The sequence below is a fragment of the Pocillopora verrucosa genome, chromosome 12 (genome assembly GCF_036669915.1).
Source record: "Pocillopora verrucosa isolate sample1 chromosome 12, ASM3666991v2, whole genome shotgun sequence".
In the NCBI taxonomy this organism is placed as follows: Eukaryota; Metazoa; Cnidaria; class Anthozoa; order Scleractinia; family Pocilloporidae; genus Pocillopora; species Pocillopora verrucosa.
In genome coordinates, this window is record NC_089323.1 from 3,853,075 (window position 1) to 3,868,331 (window position 15,257).

A 15,257-nucleotide genomic window follows, 5' to 3' on the forward strand; every position below is an offset into this window, starting at 1 on the left:
TTGATCGTGGCTGGATGTGGGCTGTTTAGACGACATATTACTCGTTGCAATCTTAGATAACCTACAACAAATTTCAGAAGAGTTGGAACACAGACGAAAACAATTGAAGAACTGCTATGCTCTCCTCTTTGTTGGTTGGGCTTCAACCAGAATCAGTTTCATACCTGAGGCATCCCACAGCTGCAAATTTCTGATGCATTTCAAATGATTAAAGGCGAGGGAGGAAGTCTTTCTGAAAGGTTTCAGTTATCATAGTTCGGCGTGTCCTGTTTAGACGAAATATTTCTCGTTACAAGAACAGAGGAAACGAATGCAGAATTATTCGATAACAAATTTCACCAGAGGTGGAACAAAAACAAAAACATTCGACGAACAGCAATGCTCTCTCTCTTTGATAGATGGGCTTCAATCAGCATCAGTTTTTTTCGCAGCAGTCAACATTTTCCTCGCCGTCACAACATTTCTTGGTAATTCTCTCATCCTTGTTGCCCTTCACAAAGAATCTTCCCTTCATCCGCCGTCCAAACTCTTGTATCGGTGTCTGGCAACAACTGATCTGTTGGTTGGTCTTGTTGCTCAGCCTCTCCATGTTACTTATTTGATGTCCGTGGTTCACGAACACTGGAGCCTCTGTCATTACGCAAGAGAAGCAGCTGACATTACGGGCGTAACATTATGTGGAGTTTCTTTGCTGACGATGGCGGTAATAAGCGTGGACAGGCTTCTTGCCCTGTTGTTGGGGCTTAGATACAAAGAGATTGTAACTTTGAAGCGCATTTATATCATTATAGCTAGCTTTTGGGTTTTATGTCTTGTCGCCTCTTTATGCACCATTTTCGATCAGCGTATAACACTTTTGAGTATCTTGATATCGATACCACTTTCGCTGCTTATTTCACTCGCCTCGTACACAAAGATTTTTCGCACTCTTAGAAATCATCAGGCACAAGTACAACAACAGCCGAGCCAACCAAATGCACTGAACATGGCGCGATACAGAAAAGCAGTGTACAGGGCACTGTGGGTACAGTCAGTATTAGTTATTTGTTATACACCATACCTTATTGTGATATTTGTAATCACTTCTAGTACAACATCTTCATCAAACTCAGCCGTCGCGTGGCAAATGGCAATTATCCTTGTTTTCTTTAACTCGACGTTAAACCCGTTTCTTTACTGCTGGAAGATTAGTGAGGTGAGACGAGCAATGAAGCAGACAATCAGACAAGCACTTTGCTGTCCATGGAGTTAGACCATCCTCGAGTTATATATGATCGTATAAGTACTTTCAGTGCAAAGCTGACCGATAGAGAACGCTTGTCGCTTAGATTTTTGCTCGAGGTCTGTCGATAGTATTTTTTACTAGTCACGTAAAACAAAATAAAGGAAAGGTAATGGAAACACAAACCAAAACTTTTAAAAAATATTTTTCATACTACTAAACTTTTTTTTGAATGCATAAATTATTAATCCAAGGAAAGATATACGTGCACAAGAGGATATATAATGTCTTATAATCTCTTGACTTAAATTATACTCTCATGAATGTTATTATAAGAAAGCGAAAGAAATAAAATTGACTATAACATTTTTTATTAAAGACTACGCGGGATGCGGTTTCAGAGGGTTGCTGCTCCAGTGCCGATCGATCCTTCATTAAATTAAACATTTACACGGATTATCATGAATGTTTTGAATTAATTAACGATATATTTTACAAAGTACAAGTTAACGAGCTTTTAATAGCCTATACTGAGTTAATAATATTCTAAATTTGTTCAGTTTCTCGTGAAATAATGGCTCTACCTTCTCGAACGCACGTGTACGCTTGGTAAAATCCTACCTGACATAAAAAATTGAAACAGGGCTCTTGTTTCGCATTCTTGGAGTTCCGGTAATTCGAGTTTTTATTGAACGAATCGGTTGACAATGCTGCACATGTGATGAAAGTTTTTGAAGAAATCTGCCGCAAAATTTTCCTCTGAACAGTTCAGTCGACCAAAACGACACAGTGCAGAGGTAGGTAACGAATAATATTGTCTATTGAATCTAAAGCTCGTTTTAAAGCTGCGGTTTTTCTAAGTGAGCGAGACGCTGAGCGTTTAGTTCGATTTAAAGACTGCATTGAGCGAACATCAACAGATGTTTCAGAACCGTTTGCTTCAAAAAACTGAAAATCTAAAATGAGTCCGCAGTGAAGACCGTCAAACGAATTAATCCTTTGTAAACAATATCAGAGCATTGGATAAAACTTAAAAAGTGGTTTAAGAGTGGTCGTCTGTGAAAATCGAGAAAAGGTGTTGAAAATGAAAAAATTAAAAATTTTCAAACTTTGCCAGAACATAGGTATAAATGGCCTTAGTTATGGAAAAATATAAAAAATGCCGAAAAAAATTATGTTGGGAGAACGGTGGCATTTTGTGTTTTGGGGGTTCATAACCGTGTTTTCCTAGTGAAATAGTACACCTCAAGATAACGGCCTAAAAAAACTTATTTCACCAGCAATAGAGTAGCAAAGCCATGACGTCACGTTTCCATGACAGCATTTTTCTCAGTTCTAAACAAACGCTGAGGTGTCGTTGTGTATGGCGCCATATTAATCATGACCTTATTTTCAATCTCTTCTTTGCTATCTTACTTCGAAGATGAAAAGAAATCTATCGCAAAAGGGGAGAACCACGTCAAATCTGATCATATAGAATGTTTTATGTATAATCAAGGCATTCTTAGAGGCAAAGTTCACGCTAGTATGAGATCAAAAGTCTACGAGGTTACGGTACGTAAGCTCTCTTGTATGTTTATGTTTATATTCTGTGAATCGGTTGGGAATCATTAGATCAATTATAAAAGCTACTCAATAGCTTTAATATCTAAATTATAGGCTCCGATGTATATGATATTGACTTCATAAAGTATAGCTCTTAGCGCCTCTAAAATAGGATCCGTTCGATGGCTGTTCGATTGGAGCGCTGAGAACGCCTGAGAGCTATTTACAACCAATAAAATCACTAAAAGAATAAAAATTTTTCTGCTTCTACTTTAGATATACGTAGATAGTAACTTGAATATCAAGTCGACAGAGTGTGAATGTCCTAAGGGCGCTTTCAAGTGCAGTCATGCCGCAGCTGTGTTCATTTACGCCATACATCATGTTAGTCGTACGGACATCGAATGTCGATGGAACAAGCCAAAAAAGCCAACTTGCCCTGCAGTTCGGGACGTCACTGAGATGTTTCCTCCTCCGAAACAGTACTGTGCTCTATCGAGAGAACCTACGCAAGCAGATCGTTCATCCATTTACCGATCGTTATGTGAATATGGAAAGTTCACAGGACTATGGTGGATTCTGAGCCCTGAACCTGAACCGGTGACGTTACCAATGCTTACAATCGTAGAAATAATTTATTCTGATGGCTTCCTTCAAGCCCATGGAAAGGAAGATCAGCTCTCTTTTTTTAAGGAAAAATGCAAAATTCAAAGTAGTACTATACAAGAAATAGCAAAACTCACAGTGGGTCAAAGAGAGAATCCAGCATGGTCAATGCTTAGAAAGGGAAGACTCACAGCTAGTAATTTTGGTCCTGTCTTAGCAGCCAAGAGAGTTTCACAATCACTCTTGAAAAGACTCATGGGCGAGTATGATTTATCTGGAGTCAAAGCCATCACATGGGGAGTCAACAATGAAAAAGAAGCTGTGAATGCATTTGAGATGTCAAATTGTTTAAAAGTTGAACCAACAGGAATTTGGTTTGAAGAGTCAGGTATTCTTGGTGCCACACCTGATGGTCTAGTTGATCAAAAAGGTATTTTGGAAATAAAATGCCCATATACCTTTAGGAATTCAACCATAGAGGAAGTTATAGAATCAGAATCATTCTATTTGGAGAAGCGAAAGGACAAACTTGAGCTTAAGAGGGATCACAAGTCTGGGTATTGGCATCAAATTCAAGGACAGCTCCATCTCACAAACAGAATGTATTGTTATTTTGTTGTGTGGACTGTCAAGGGCCACGTAACTTTGGTCATTCATAGAGACGAGGAATGGAAACCTAATCTTGATATTCTAAGAAACTTTTATTTCCATCATTACTACCCTAAAATGATCGAGGGGGAATTATTATAAGTGTGAATACATAAGAGGAGACATATACACTTGTACTCTTTATATTTATTCTACCTTATGTGGAAATGAGAAATTAAAAAATAATGTTACTGTTCAACTCTGTAGAACAATTGAAAAGATTGAAAATTATTAACTGTTAATGATTCTCTTCTTTCCTTGTACAGTTAGGATTATATGAACTAAGAAAATAATCATAGAATATCATAGTTGTTAAAGTTATGAGGAATAACCTATATCTATCCATCTATCTCAATTGTTGGTAGACTACTTTTCCAAAATAGAGACAGAAACTAGAGTGATGCTTTCATGCCTATTAAAGTAAGAATCACACCATAAGTAAAGAGCAAAAAGCAGAAAAAAAAGAATTGAAGAAATTGCCATAACTTAGACTTTTTATTACTGTAACTATTGAATCTTTGTAGTCATCGAAAACATGACTTGAGCCTCTCTTGAGAATTTTCTACTCAAAAATACATTTGTACAACCTTCCTTGATTAACGGAAACTGCAAATTAACAAGAGCAGCACAAAGCTGAAAAATTTTTTGAGAATAGCATCTTAGGTAAGAGGGAATAAAACTTAAAATCTTAAAATCCTTTAACCTGGCGTTAGCCCTCTCTACATGGATTCTGCATTTGGCAATCGACTTAGTTACTTTTATTTGTACTTTTTTCCAATTTCTTCTTCTTCTTTGGTGGCGGTTTACTGCTAGAAGGGAAAAGTTTTCCTTCGTTGTGCTTAAAAATCTCTGGCCCAAATACCTTCTCGCCATTTCTGAAATGGCAGCTGCAAACACGGCTGTGTTTGCTTGGTTCTCGATCTTCTCTCCTGTTGAAACATATAGAGATGTGGAATGTATTTAGATCAGAGTTGGATTTTGTTAGAAGTAAATCGAAGGAAACAAGCGTCAATCCAACAAGTACCATGTTTATTAGTCCGAAAGCCACAATACTTTAGTTTAGCTGCGATATTCTGGTTTTACAGTATATATGTAAGTTAAAATACAAACCTTAATAATCTTCTCCATCGATCATACTCAGATTTTTTCTTTTCTTTGCTCGGGAATGCAAAGAAGCGACAGCAATGACTCTCAGACTGGTGATTACATTCGGGTGCGAAACACTGAACCATTTCGCCTAATTCTCCAATATTTTAGATTCTGCAAGATATTATGGCCTTATCCTTCTACTTCCAGCATAACTTGAATGTACCACGAGCGTCAAACAAGGAGTTCAAAGTCTGCAAAACGGAGCTTCACATGACGCTTGCGTCCGCCATATTGGATAGAACAGTTTGTTTAGAACTGAAAAAAATGCGGTCATGACAACGTGACGTCATACTTTGCCACTCAATTCGGAAACAACATAACAATTCTAAAACAAGAGATTTTTTTCAAAGGTTCTGAAGTATTTTTCCAAGATTCCTTAAAAAAACAATTTTTTTACGAATTTTTCTAATTCGGGTGAAATTTCATCCATCAAAACAGCTCAACTTTGGCGACTAAAATCGGCCATTGTCACATGGCTCCATAAACTGACCATGAGACAATAACCATTGTCAAGAACAAGGCTTCTTTTTTAGAAACTGCAATAAAATTTTTGGGCTATACCACTAATTTTTAGAGCGATTTATATAAGCGTATTTGAGCTCAAGAGGCGCGTTACGTGACCATCGTGACTTGTACGTCACATTAAGAAAAACATTACCAAAACACTCAAATTCCCTCTTATATCATATAAAAACTTCGAAACAGGTCTCCTTCATATTAAATATACATATAGTTTTCTCCTGAAGCCAAAAAGTCATGGCAATCTGGGCAATCTTCGATAGTCTAGTATATGCAAATTGCTGGTTTATGTTGTTACAACGGTCATATTCGCAACTAATACCATAAGGGGACGCAAGCGGCCTTAATTTTAACTACCTTTTAGAAATGCGAGAATATTTATTTTTTTACCATCTAAGATGTAATGCAAAGGAACCGGCCGAGGAATAAAGGCACTATTGATTGCGTGTGAAACAAAAGCGTTCGCTGATGACATTTTGATATCAGGATTAATTCATTTATCTTCTCATATTTATTCACCCTCATCTGGCGTACTTTAGGTCTTGTGACATTTCTGTGACATACGCACGGATTTTGACAACCTAGCGCAGCTCGGAATGTTAGGAATGCTAGGATAATATCCTAGCATTTCTAAAAAGTACTTACAGTTGAGGCCGCTTGCGTCCCCTCATGCAACCCAACGATAACAAACACTTTTGTAAGATCAGAAGGAATTGCCCAGGCTATAATTACACAAAATGTTACCTTTAGAAGTGGTTTCCATGCCAAGAGTATGCACTATAACCCGCTCCACCGTTTTCAAAACTTATCCATGCTACCATTTCTCGCCACTGCAGCGCAATCGATGGTATGTGATTGCGTTACACACGGGAAGCCCATTAAGTGAAAATAATAAAGAAGATGACCAACGTTTTTAACAGAACAAGGTTGGTCTTTATAAAATCCTTTCGATCTAAAACATGTTTATGTAAACGTGAGGTTTTCACTGTCAATTTTTTTATAGCAAAGCTACAAAGGGATAATGTCATATCGTAGCTGTGTATGACGCATATGCACCTATTGTACTTATTTCTCTCAAGGCAGTTGGAATAATGTTGTGTCCCTCCATTCCAGGAGTCATTACTTTCTGAATACGAAGACTATGGTCACTTCCAGTTGGAAAGTTCCTATTTTTCTTTGCACGTACACGACTTTATCAGTTCATTGATCAGACAAAGTAATAACGCTTTTCGTGTAGAAGGAAGGGACTCAATTTCCAAGTGGAAATATGTGCACATATCTTGAAAGAAAGAAATAATGAAACTAGTAAGCTTGTTCGTGGCATACAGTTGACAGAAGTTGTATGTGTCATACAAAATGGGAGATCTACGGCTTTATTTGCTGTGGTGATAAAAACTCGCCAACAGCAAATCGACGCTCTCCGTTTTCATTTTTAGCACGACGCATATCACTCGCAACTTGGGATGGATCTTCTTTGTAACCAGTCTCCTGGCCAAGTTTGAACTTTTCATCGAGATAATTCTTTTGGTTTTCGTTGAAATGCTCTGATTTCTTAGACGCCCTCAGTGCCCAGCCTTCCGAATTTTTGTCGAGCTTGACATCAGTACAGTAAACAGTCCGAGCCATAACCATTTCTGGATACTTGATGACGTCACCAACATGGATGTCGTAGTGGGACATCGAGGAAACTCACTCATTACTTTATTCGAGCCCTAGCGACTTAGTTCCCTACCCATATCCCATGAAACCTTGCAAAATTACAGAAGACAAGCAATTACACACAACAAGCAAAGAACTGGTGGTGGTCGCGATGACGAGAAGGAAAAATTCAGATGAAAAGTCGGGTGGAGGTCCATGTTGCGAAGGGCTCGATCGAGGAATAACCTCTATTTAGTTGAGGTTTTCAGGTATGCAACATTTTTTTGTATTCCTAAAAAAAATCTTTTAAAAAACTAGAGTAAATTTGCTTCCAATTTGTCAAAATTCCAATCGAGTGCACGAGGTTTTTGCTCGAGTGCACGAATGTTGAAAGTCTGTTTGTGTGCAAACTACCAGACGGATTCCTTTGTTCAGATCCATCGGAGTATCGTGTAAACTATAAATTTTAACCATACGTTGTGGCCGGCCAATTTAAAGTAAAAGGACAATTATTTATCGGACCTTTATAAGCCTACATTGTGAATTTCAGATCAAGCCAACAGCATGGATGAACACATTCAGTATCTCGAGACACTTTGTCGTCTTTGTGGCACAAATCTGCCACGGACCTGGGTCAGTGCTACAAACAAAGAATCTTTTAAATCGGAGCTCTGGATGAAATTTCGAATCAATGTCGATCTTGACATCAGAGAGATTCATTCAGCCAAGGCGAATGCACACTAAAAAATAATTTCAGGAAACCACGGATCTAACACATAAATGTGATTATCCAGCGAGTAAGTTCTCCTTTGGGCAAACATAAAACAAAGAGGTATTCGTTCACTGAGCTCTCACATCTTCAGGTATCGTATCCGAGAAATGTGCGATAAGAGCAGCATGAAGATGAAAATAAAGAAATCACATTGGTGGAAAGCCTTGCCGAAGTGTCTCTATTACAGCATTCCGGAAACAAAGGTTGGAGTTTAACTACACGAACTGATGAGAGTGAAATTTTCGTCTAAAACCACAAGGGACTTGTCTGTAATTGTGAAACTCGTTTAGAAACACCGCTCGTGCTTTCAAATTTTGCAGTGATTACCTAAACAAACTTTCTATACAGGGTGTTCAAATCAAAGGGTAATTGTAAAGGACATATCATTGCTGACTAAAAGCTGTAGGACCGAATTTGTAGTGTTCTGAGACCTAGATTCTCCCGCGAATCGATCAATAGCGCGCAAAATACCTTGTATGATTCTCTTGCATTGAATTCGATCATGTGTATTGGTCTTAATATAGATTGTGACTACTTGATTTTATTTTATCCCACTCATGTATTTATTGGCGTTTATTTTCCAGGTATCATAATTTCAAGATCAAAACTCCACGTGAAACACCGCTTGTTATTCAAAGTGAAGACGACAACACGTATGACTCGCATGCACTGGCTTGTCTTCTTCCACGAGAAATGGAACGCATTCCAGAGGCTCTACGAGAAATCCAGATTTTCAGCAAATCGCAGAGAAAGACATACACTTTAGGAGATGTCAAAGGGCAGCAGATCGGCACGGTTCAGCACTTTCTAAACATATAGCTGCATGCTTTGCTTCGATGTGGCAAAATAACCAGGAATTGAAGGGTAAGTTACTGTTTTCTTGCTTTACTGTTACTTTTTCGTAAAGGCTTGATGGACTGAAATTGATAATGTCTATTTAAAAATCGGAGAGAAGCAAGATATTGTCTTTCCTCGACCTACACTGGAGAGAAATTAAATTGTCCCGATTCCGCGATCTCACACCTCACTCGTCCCAATTGTTATCAGTGCGCGTTATTTGGTTCAACCTTATTTAATTGGTTTTCTTGTAACCCAAAATAGGGAAATCAACGGAGAACGGACAGTAACATCGAGGCCAAGCTCTACCCAGAAGTTCTCCAGATACAAACAGGCTGGCGGAGGAGCTTTTATTCCTGTGACGGTCTTGGTGGAAGGACCACAGCGTTACAAAGAATTTGTGCTAGAAAGAATCCGCTTTACTCTTCCAGAATGCGAGAATGTCGAGGACATGCATGTTGAATGTTTGAAATAAACAAATATTTTTAATGGTATCTTACGTCTAGTCCTTATTAGCGAATTTTGTTTCAGCTTACCACCGCATTACAACATGGCCGCCACAAAAAAAAAAAAAAAATCAGCTTCTTCTTGTTTCCAGCACCTCTCGGCCAAATTTGCTTTGTTTTGGTTTTGGTCTCACCCAATCACAAAGCTCGAAACCGATATCCAGAAATGGTTATGGCCCGAACTGTTAGACGCCCTCACTGCCCAGCCTTCCGAAAGTTTTGTCGAGCTTGACATCAGTGCAGTAAAGCTGGCCATTTGAGGTTGTGTGCTCGTTCCTTCTGTCAGCTTTTGCACATAGAGTATCTTTGCTTTTATCAATGAGGGTAGTTTTCTCTTCTACTATCCTGATACTATCTCTTATCAAGGTGGCGGTCAGGATGGAATTCTGATGTATACTCACGTGAGCCCACCGGAACTGAAGTGTAGATGTTAAAGCATAAAGCTTTTGAGACTATTGCAGAGTCATGCCTCGATCACCTTTCCGAGAAGACTTCCCATGTGAAGCCCGATCCGATGGACAGAAGCATTTTTTTTTTATTGCATAACCATCTAGTCCCGAAGTCGTCTCTATGTCTGGGACAAATTGAAAGTTCTTTATGGCTTTCCTCGACTTCAAATATACCTGAAAAAGCGAAGTCGTTTACTTGTTCACTCAGAATGATAGAAATACAAAGCAAAACAAACAAGCAAACCAAACAAACAAACGCACACACACACACACACACAAACAAAAACATAGGACAACGAAACAAACAAACGAAATTTCATATCATGGGAACTTAGTTTGGTGTAGAGGGTGCGCAATTCAATGCGAGCCCCGGCCCTCCCCCAGACCCATTTCGTAAAATAATGTAAATATAATGGATCTAATTTATAATAATTATATAATATGTGTACTTATTAAATAAATGAATGAATGGATAAATAAATAAATAAATAAATAAGTGTATAAATGAAGGAATGAAAGAAGGAAAGAATGGATGATAAATAAATAAATAAATTGTAGGCATGGACCAATGCTTTATATTTCATGACAACACATAATGCTGACTGGCATCCCGTTGTCTTGTATTCAAGCGTTTATGTGGATTCAAGAGATAAATCTTAAAGCAAAGATAAAATCAAGGGCGTTGAACTGTGTCACGATATAACCTCATTGATCTTAATGCAAAATAGAAAAGCAGGACAAAGAGTGATACAGTATTTGCCTTCGCTAAACATTCTTGACATGTTTGATAATGAGATATTTACCTGCTCTGCCGAGAAGAAGAATGAACTCACTTTTCAGCTTAACATCATGGCATTTATATGTTTTAAGATGACCTTGGATGTCTCTTTTGCACTTAGTTAGGACTATGCATTTACTTTCTCCACTGGTCTTGCGGGAACTACAAGAACCACCAACGAACTCGGAGTAGCAACATGTCGGCATTTTAGCAAACGAAGCAATTTCAAACAATGCCGAGCAAGGAAGGGGAAGGCGAAGATAAGCATTCTCACGCTCATGGGCTTCCTGTGCGTAACGCAATCACAAATGGGTGCGAAATGAAACTGACTGTAAATGGTTGTTACAGAGTTTGCCTCCCGATCGGACACTTTTTTTAATCCTAAATTAAGGGGGGGGGGGGGACAATATTGCATGAAAAATGTTTGAAAATATTTAATATATTCAAGTTTTATTGAATCCATTTCTTACACTTCCGAGCGATTTATTATTGCTGATTTTCGCTTCTTTATTTCTTTAAAGTTGTTTTATAAACCTCTTTTGGAATTGATAATTAACCACGCTGCAGAAAATGTTTTTTACCACCTAATCGTCGTCCCAAAAGAATGACAGTATATCTAAATAAACTGCTAATTCTGGAAGATTAGTGAAGTGAGACAAAAAGTGAAGCAGACAATTAAAGAAACACATCGTTGAGTCAGGTCTTCCTCGGGTTGTTCTTCAGACTTTCTATCAACGCTTACTCATTTATACTGTGAGTGATAAAAAAAGGAAATTATTTTATTTTTATTTTTACCTCTTAGCGCAAAGTTATTCAAAGATTAAATTTACCAAGTTGAATAAACATGCAATGTAGTTTTGACGCGCAACACAGTTAGGCAACAAACATCCAGCCTCTCTTAATTAACAAAGATAATTTGCAGGGAAATTTGTTATAAAAAAAAACTTTCTTAAATTTGGAGGGAACTTTTAGAGTTTATTGATGGAATAACATGACAGAATTACCCGTTACAAAGAAATTTACAAAAAGTTATATTTAATGCGACTCCTGAAGAAAAAGCGAAGAAAGTGATTATTGAGTAACGAAATTAAATGATGAATAATTTTGTTTGACAAAGCATTGTCTCTCGTTTTCAATAAATGCGCTTTACCTGAATAAAATGATTGTTCGTCTGAGCGACGAAGGATTGTCCATCGCGCTATAAAATATTAACATTCGCGGATGTTTTGTTCTTACCTCGTTTCGATAAATCATAGCTGAGGCAAAAGTAAGGCTTTCAGAAAAATGGTTCACCATTTTTTTTGTACAGAATTGACAGTATTTCCGAGCATTTCAAACGAGTAAACGCGACTGAAAAAGTTTTCATATGATTATTCTGAAAAAAAGTAAAGTTTAAGTGATCAACGCTGGGCAGGTGCTCTCAAGACGAAATATTTCCTTTTGCGATCATACGTATTCTGAAGGAAAAAACTAAACGACTGCAGAATGATAGCGGAAACAAATCTAACCGAAGATGGAGCACCCCTTCTTTGGTAAATAGATTTCAACCACAATCCATCTACTACTCAGCAGTTTACGTTCTCCTCTCCTTCATAACCAGTCTTGGGAGTTCTCTTATCCATATCAAACTCATGGGGTACAAATAGTCTTAACATGAATGTAGTGACCACGCCCACTTCAACACCCCACTCAAATCGAGTGTAATTTTCGAATGTTTTACCATCGTGCGGATTCTCTACGGAAAAAGCACTCAATGTACCTCTGAAATATTAAACTATGGTATTGTGGCTTTCTATTTCGCTAATTTTCTAACTTGAAGATAAAGTTTTTCCCTCGTCATTTTTACCTTTTCTCCGAGCGGTTGCGTGAAATTAACAAGGCGTTTTTGATCAAAACACGACCGAGCGAAGGGTCTCGGTCGATATCTCTTTTATGCAGGCGCAAATTTAAAATGTACCGCCAGAATCAAAAAGAGGAACAAATTTCCTTTGTTTTGATATGTAAAGTGTCGAACAAAAAGCAGATTTACCTTCGTCAAATGGCGTTTCAAAACAGCTGTATCTTCCTCCTTTTGATATTTCCTGTTTTGTAAGCGTGAAAGCAGTAGGAGAGGGATCGGGAAACTCAGAAAGCGCTTCGGGAATTAATCTGCCATCGTTTACTTACAAGATAAACAAGTAAGATTTGTGAAGTTCGTTGAAGTATGAAGTCTAAATAATTGCCTTTTTAAAGCTTGTTTGCTGGATTTTTCGTAAACTTCCCTGATTAATTTTTCGTTTCAGCTTACTAGTCTATACTATTTCAAAGCAATGTCAAGACGAAGACGGAGAACCATGAGTCGGTCCTTTAAACAATCGTAAACAAAGTGTTTGAGCAATCAGGTATATGAGGTGTAATAATCAATAGCCGCATATCAGAAGTCTTCAGGAAGAAAGTATTCTGTCTTCAGAAAGCTGTCAAGAAAGCTAATAATCGTGGCGGAAGGCAATTAAACGGGCCCTCGGTATCGATTTAATATCATATCGATCTCAATATCATACAGTTTTGTATCTTTCTTCCGTGGATTCGCCTCTCTAACGAGGGTGTATGTTGAGAATTCATTGCAAAATCACTTTGTTTTTTTAATTTCCCTCTTTGACCTGTCCGCCATTTTGAAAATTCGTAACGGAGAGCATGCGCATTACGTGGGGTTAGTGGTTGCGTACACCTGGAACCGAGAAAAACAAATGTTCGTCGCACTGGGGAAAGAGTTTGATATGTTGTTGGGCAAAGTTTCCGCACAGCCCCATACTTCATTATGCATACAGTCCTTTGTTAGAAGAAAACAATAGCGAAAACAATAGATTACCTCTGGGACTATTCGCTTTGTTTTCAAGAAGTTGAATTTTTTTTTTAAGTCTTTACTCAAACCTTTAAAAAATCGCCGTTTTTTAATTAAAAATTGCGCTTAATCGAGTAAAAAATTACTATGCTTAATGAAATCTATAAATCAAAACAGCTTAAATTCCGCCTCATATTAGCCTCAAAATTGTTGTTTTTGAAAGCAAACATTCGTAAAACGATGAAAATAAAATCGATGCTCACCTTTAAAGTTGTTCTTTGTCGTTGTCGTTTTTCCTTTTCTCTTTAACAGTAGAGTTGCTTATTTTTCTCTCTTCATTGAATGTTTATTTTCATCCGCAGTGGTTGTGTAGACAGGCAACAGCACATACAGAGGCACGAGGAGCTTAGTTTTTATGGTGTCTTTCGAACATCATATACTTCGGCGATATGCTCGATTATATTTCTAAGAGGATCTTCTCCATATTGCTTACGCCACAACCACTCCTGTAGGTAGCTACCGAAGAGAGCTTTGGATATTCCTGTACGAGGTATACTTCGTTTGATTCCCCACCGTGTATTTTCAATGCGCTGAGTATGAGCGCCTGTGTCTGGGTCTACGAAGTTTAGGCTGTGGTTCACTGTGAGATGATTGTAGCCCTCGTCCCTGTAGGCAATCATAAGCTTTCCACATGCCGCTCATCACGCATATTCCCGGCCATATTTGAGCGCGTATAATGGGTATGAGCGTATCTTTATCCCTGCGCTCTACCGGTACAAGGAAGCAGGCCTTGGTTTCACGGCAAATGCCACCAAAGATCCACTTTCCTTCGACGTAGCGACCGCGGTGATACATTTCATTTCTTCGTGCAAAATCCAACATGTTTTAAAGGCGAGGAAAATGATTTCAATGTTAATTTTTGGAATTTGAATAAGGTATTAGAAATATAATTTTGAAAGTTACCCACTATCGGCAAGAAGCACATGTAGAACAATGGTATAGAGGATAGACTGCTATTCTGACGAAGACGACAGAGAATTGAGAGTTCGAACCCTGCAGGTAACGTAAAAAAAAGAAAAGAGAAGGGCCTTGAAAGAAGGATAGAGAGTAGTGAAGTGTCCGCCAGAGAAATGGGGAATAGAAAGAGGGGAAAATGGAGAGAGAGAGGGAAAAACAGCGCGGAAAGAAACGCCGTGAAAAAAAACCTCTTTTATTAGTGCAGTAAGTAATAATTAGGGATGTATATATATTCAATTACCAAGGGAATTGTCTATTGTATTCAAAGACAAAGAGTAGAATGCATAATAAATAAGATGTGCATGCATAATGAAGTATGGGGCTGTGCGGAATTTTTTCAAGCTCAGTACATGAAGTCATCTCCAAGCAATATCTTCTTCATGCGATATTCAAGGTGGGTCAAAGTTGGAGTTCCATCTGGAGGAACTTTGCCGTCTTCTACGTGAAAAATTTGCTTTTCATCAAAACCTTCCGGAATCCAGTCATTCTCCGTTCTTCCCGTGAAGTGAACGATGAGGAGTCTGTTCTTGACAAGTTCTTTGTTCTCTGCGAACTCTTCATGCATAACTTTTCCGTCAAACGTGATGTAATCAGCGTGTTTTTCCTGCTGCTTGTTTTGGATGAGGGACAAAGCTTGAGGTGTTCCGACCAACACAACACATTCACTCTCGCTAAGTTCTTCCGGGAAATCTTGGTCCCTCACCAAAATGTTCTTGATATTTCTCACTTCTGAAATCCTTCCCAGCCGAC

The 15,257-nt window shown here is 38.2% G+C and overlaps 2 protein-coding genes across 2 annotated transcripts; both read left to right on the top strand.

The window, feature by feature from the left end:
• Nucleotides 1-310: 310 nt before the first annotated feature.
• LOC131782780 (melanocyte-stimulating hormone receptor-like) lies at nt 311-1,742 on the top strand. The gene has a single exon (XM_059099514.2). The coding sequence runs from the start codon at nt 311-313 to the stop codon at nt 1,250-1,252; it is 942 nt and encodes a 313-aa protein (XP_058955497.2). The 3' UTR covers nt 1,253-1,742.
• A 791-nt stretch (nt 1,743-2,533) lies between these two features.
• Nucleotides 2,534-4,123, top strand: LOC131788490 (uncharacterized). The gene is made up of 2 exons (XM_059105584.2): nt 2,534-2,776; nt 3,044-4,123. The coding sequence occupies exons 1-2, from the start codon at nt 2,603-2,605 to the stop codon at nt 4,121-4,123; spliced, it is 1,254 nt and encodes a 417-aa protein (XP_058961567.2). The 5' UTR covers nt 2,534-2,602.
• Nucleotides 4,124-15,257: the final 11,134 nt, after the last annotated feature.

Bases quoted from the DNA above. Each gene is read 5' to 3' on its own strand.
- LOC131782780 (XM_059099514.2), top strand. From the start codon at position 311: ATGCAGAATTATTCGATAACAAATTTCACCAGAGGTGGAACAAAAACA.
- LOC131788490 (XM_059105584.2), top strand. From the start codon at position 2,603: ATGACCTTATTTTCAATCTCTTCTTTGCTATCTTACTTCGAAGATGAA. The intron at 2,777-3,043 runs GTACGTAAGCTC...CTTCTACTTTAG, and splicing joins CAAAAGTCTACGAGGTTACG to ATATACGTAGATAGTAACTT.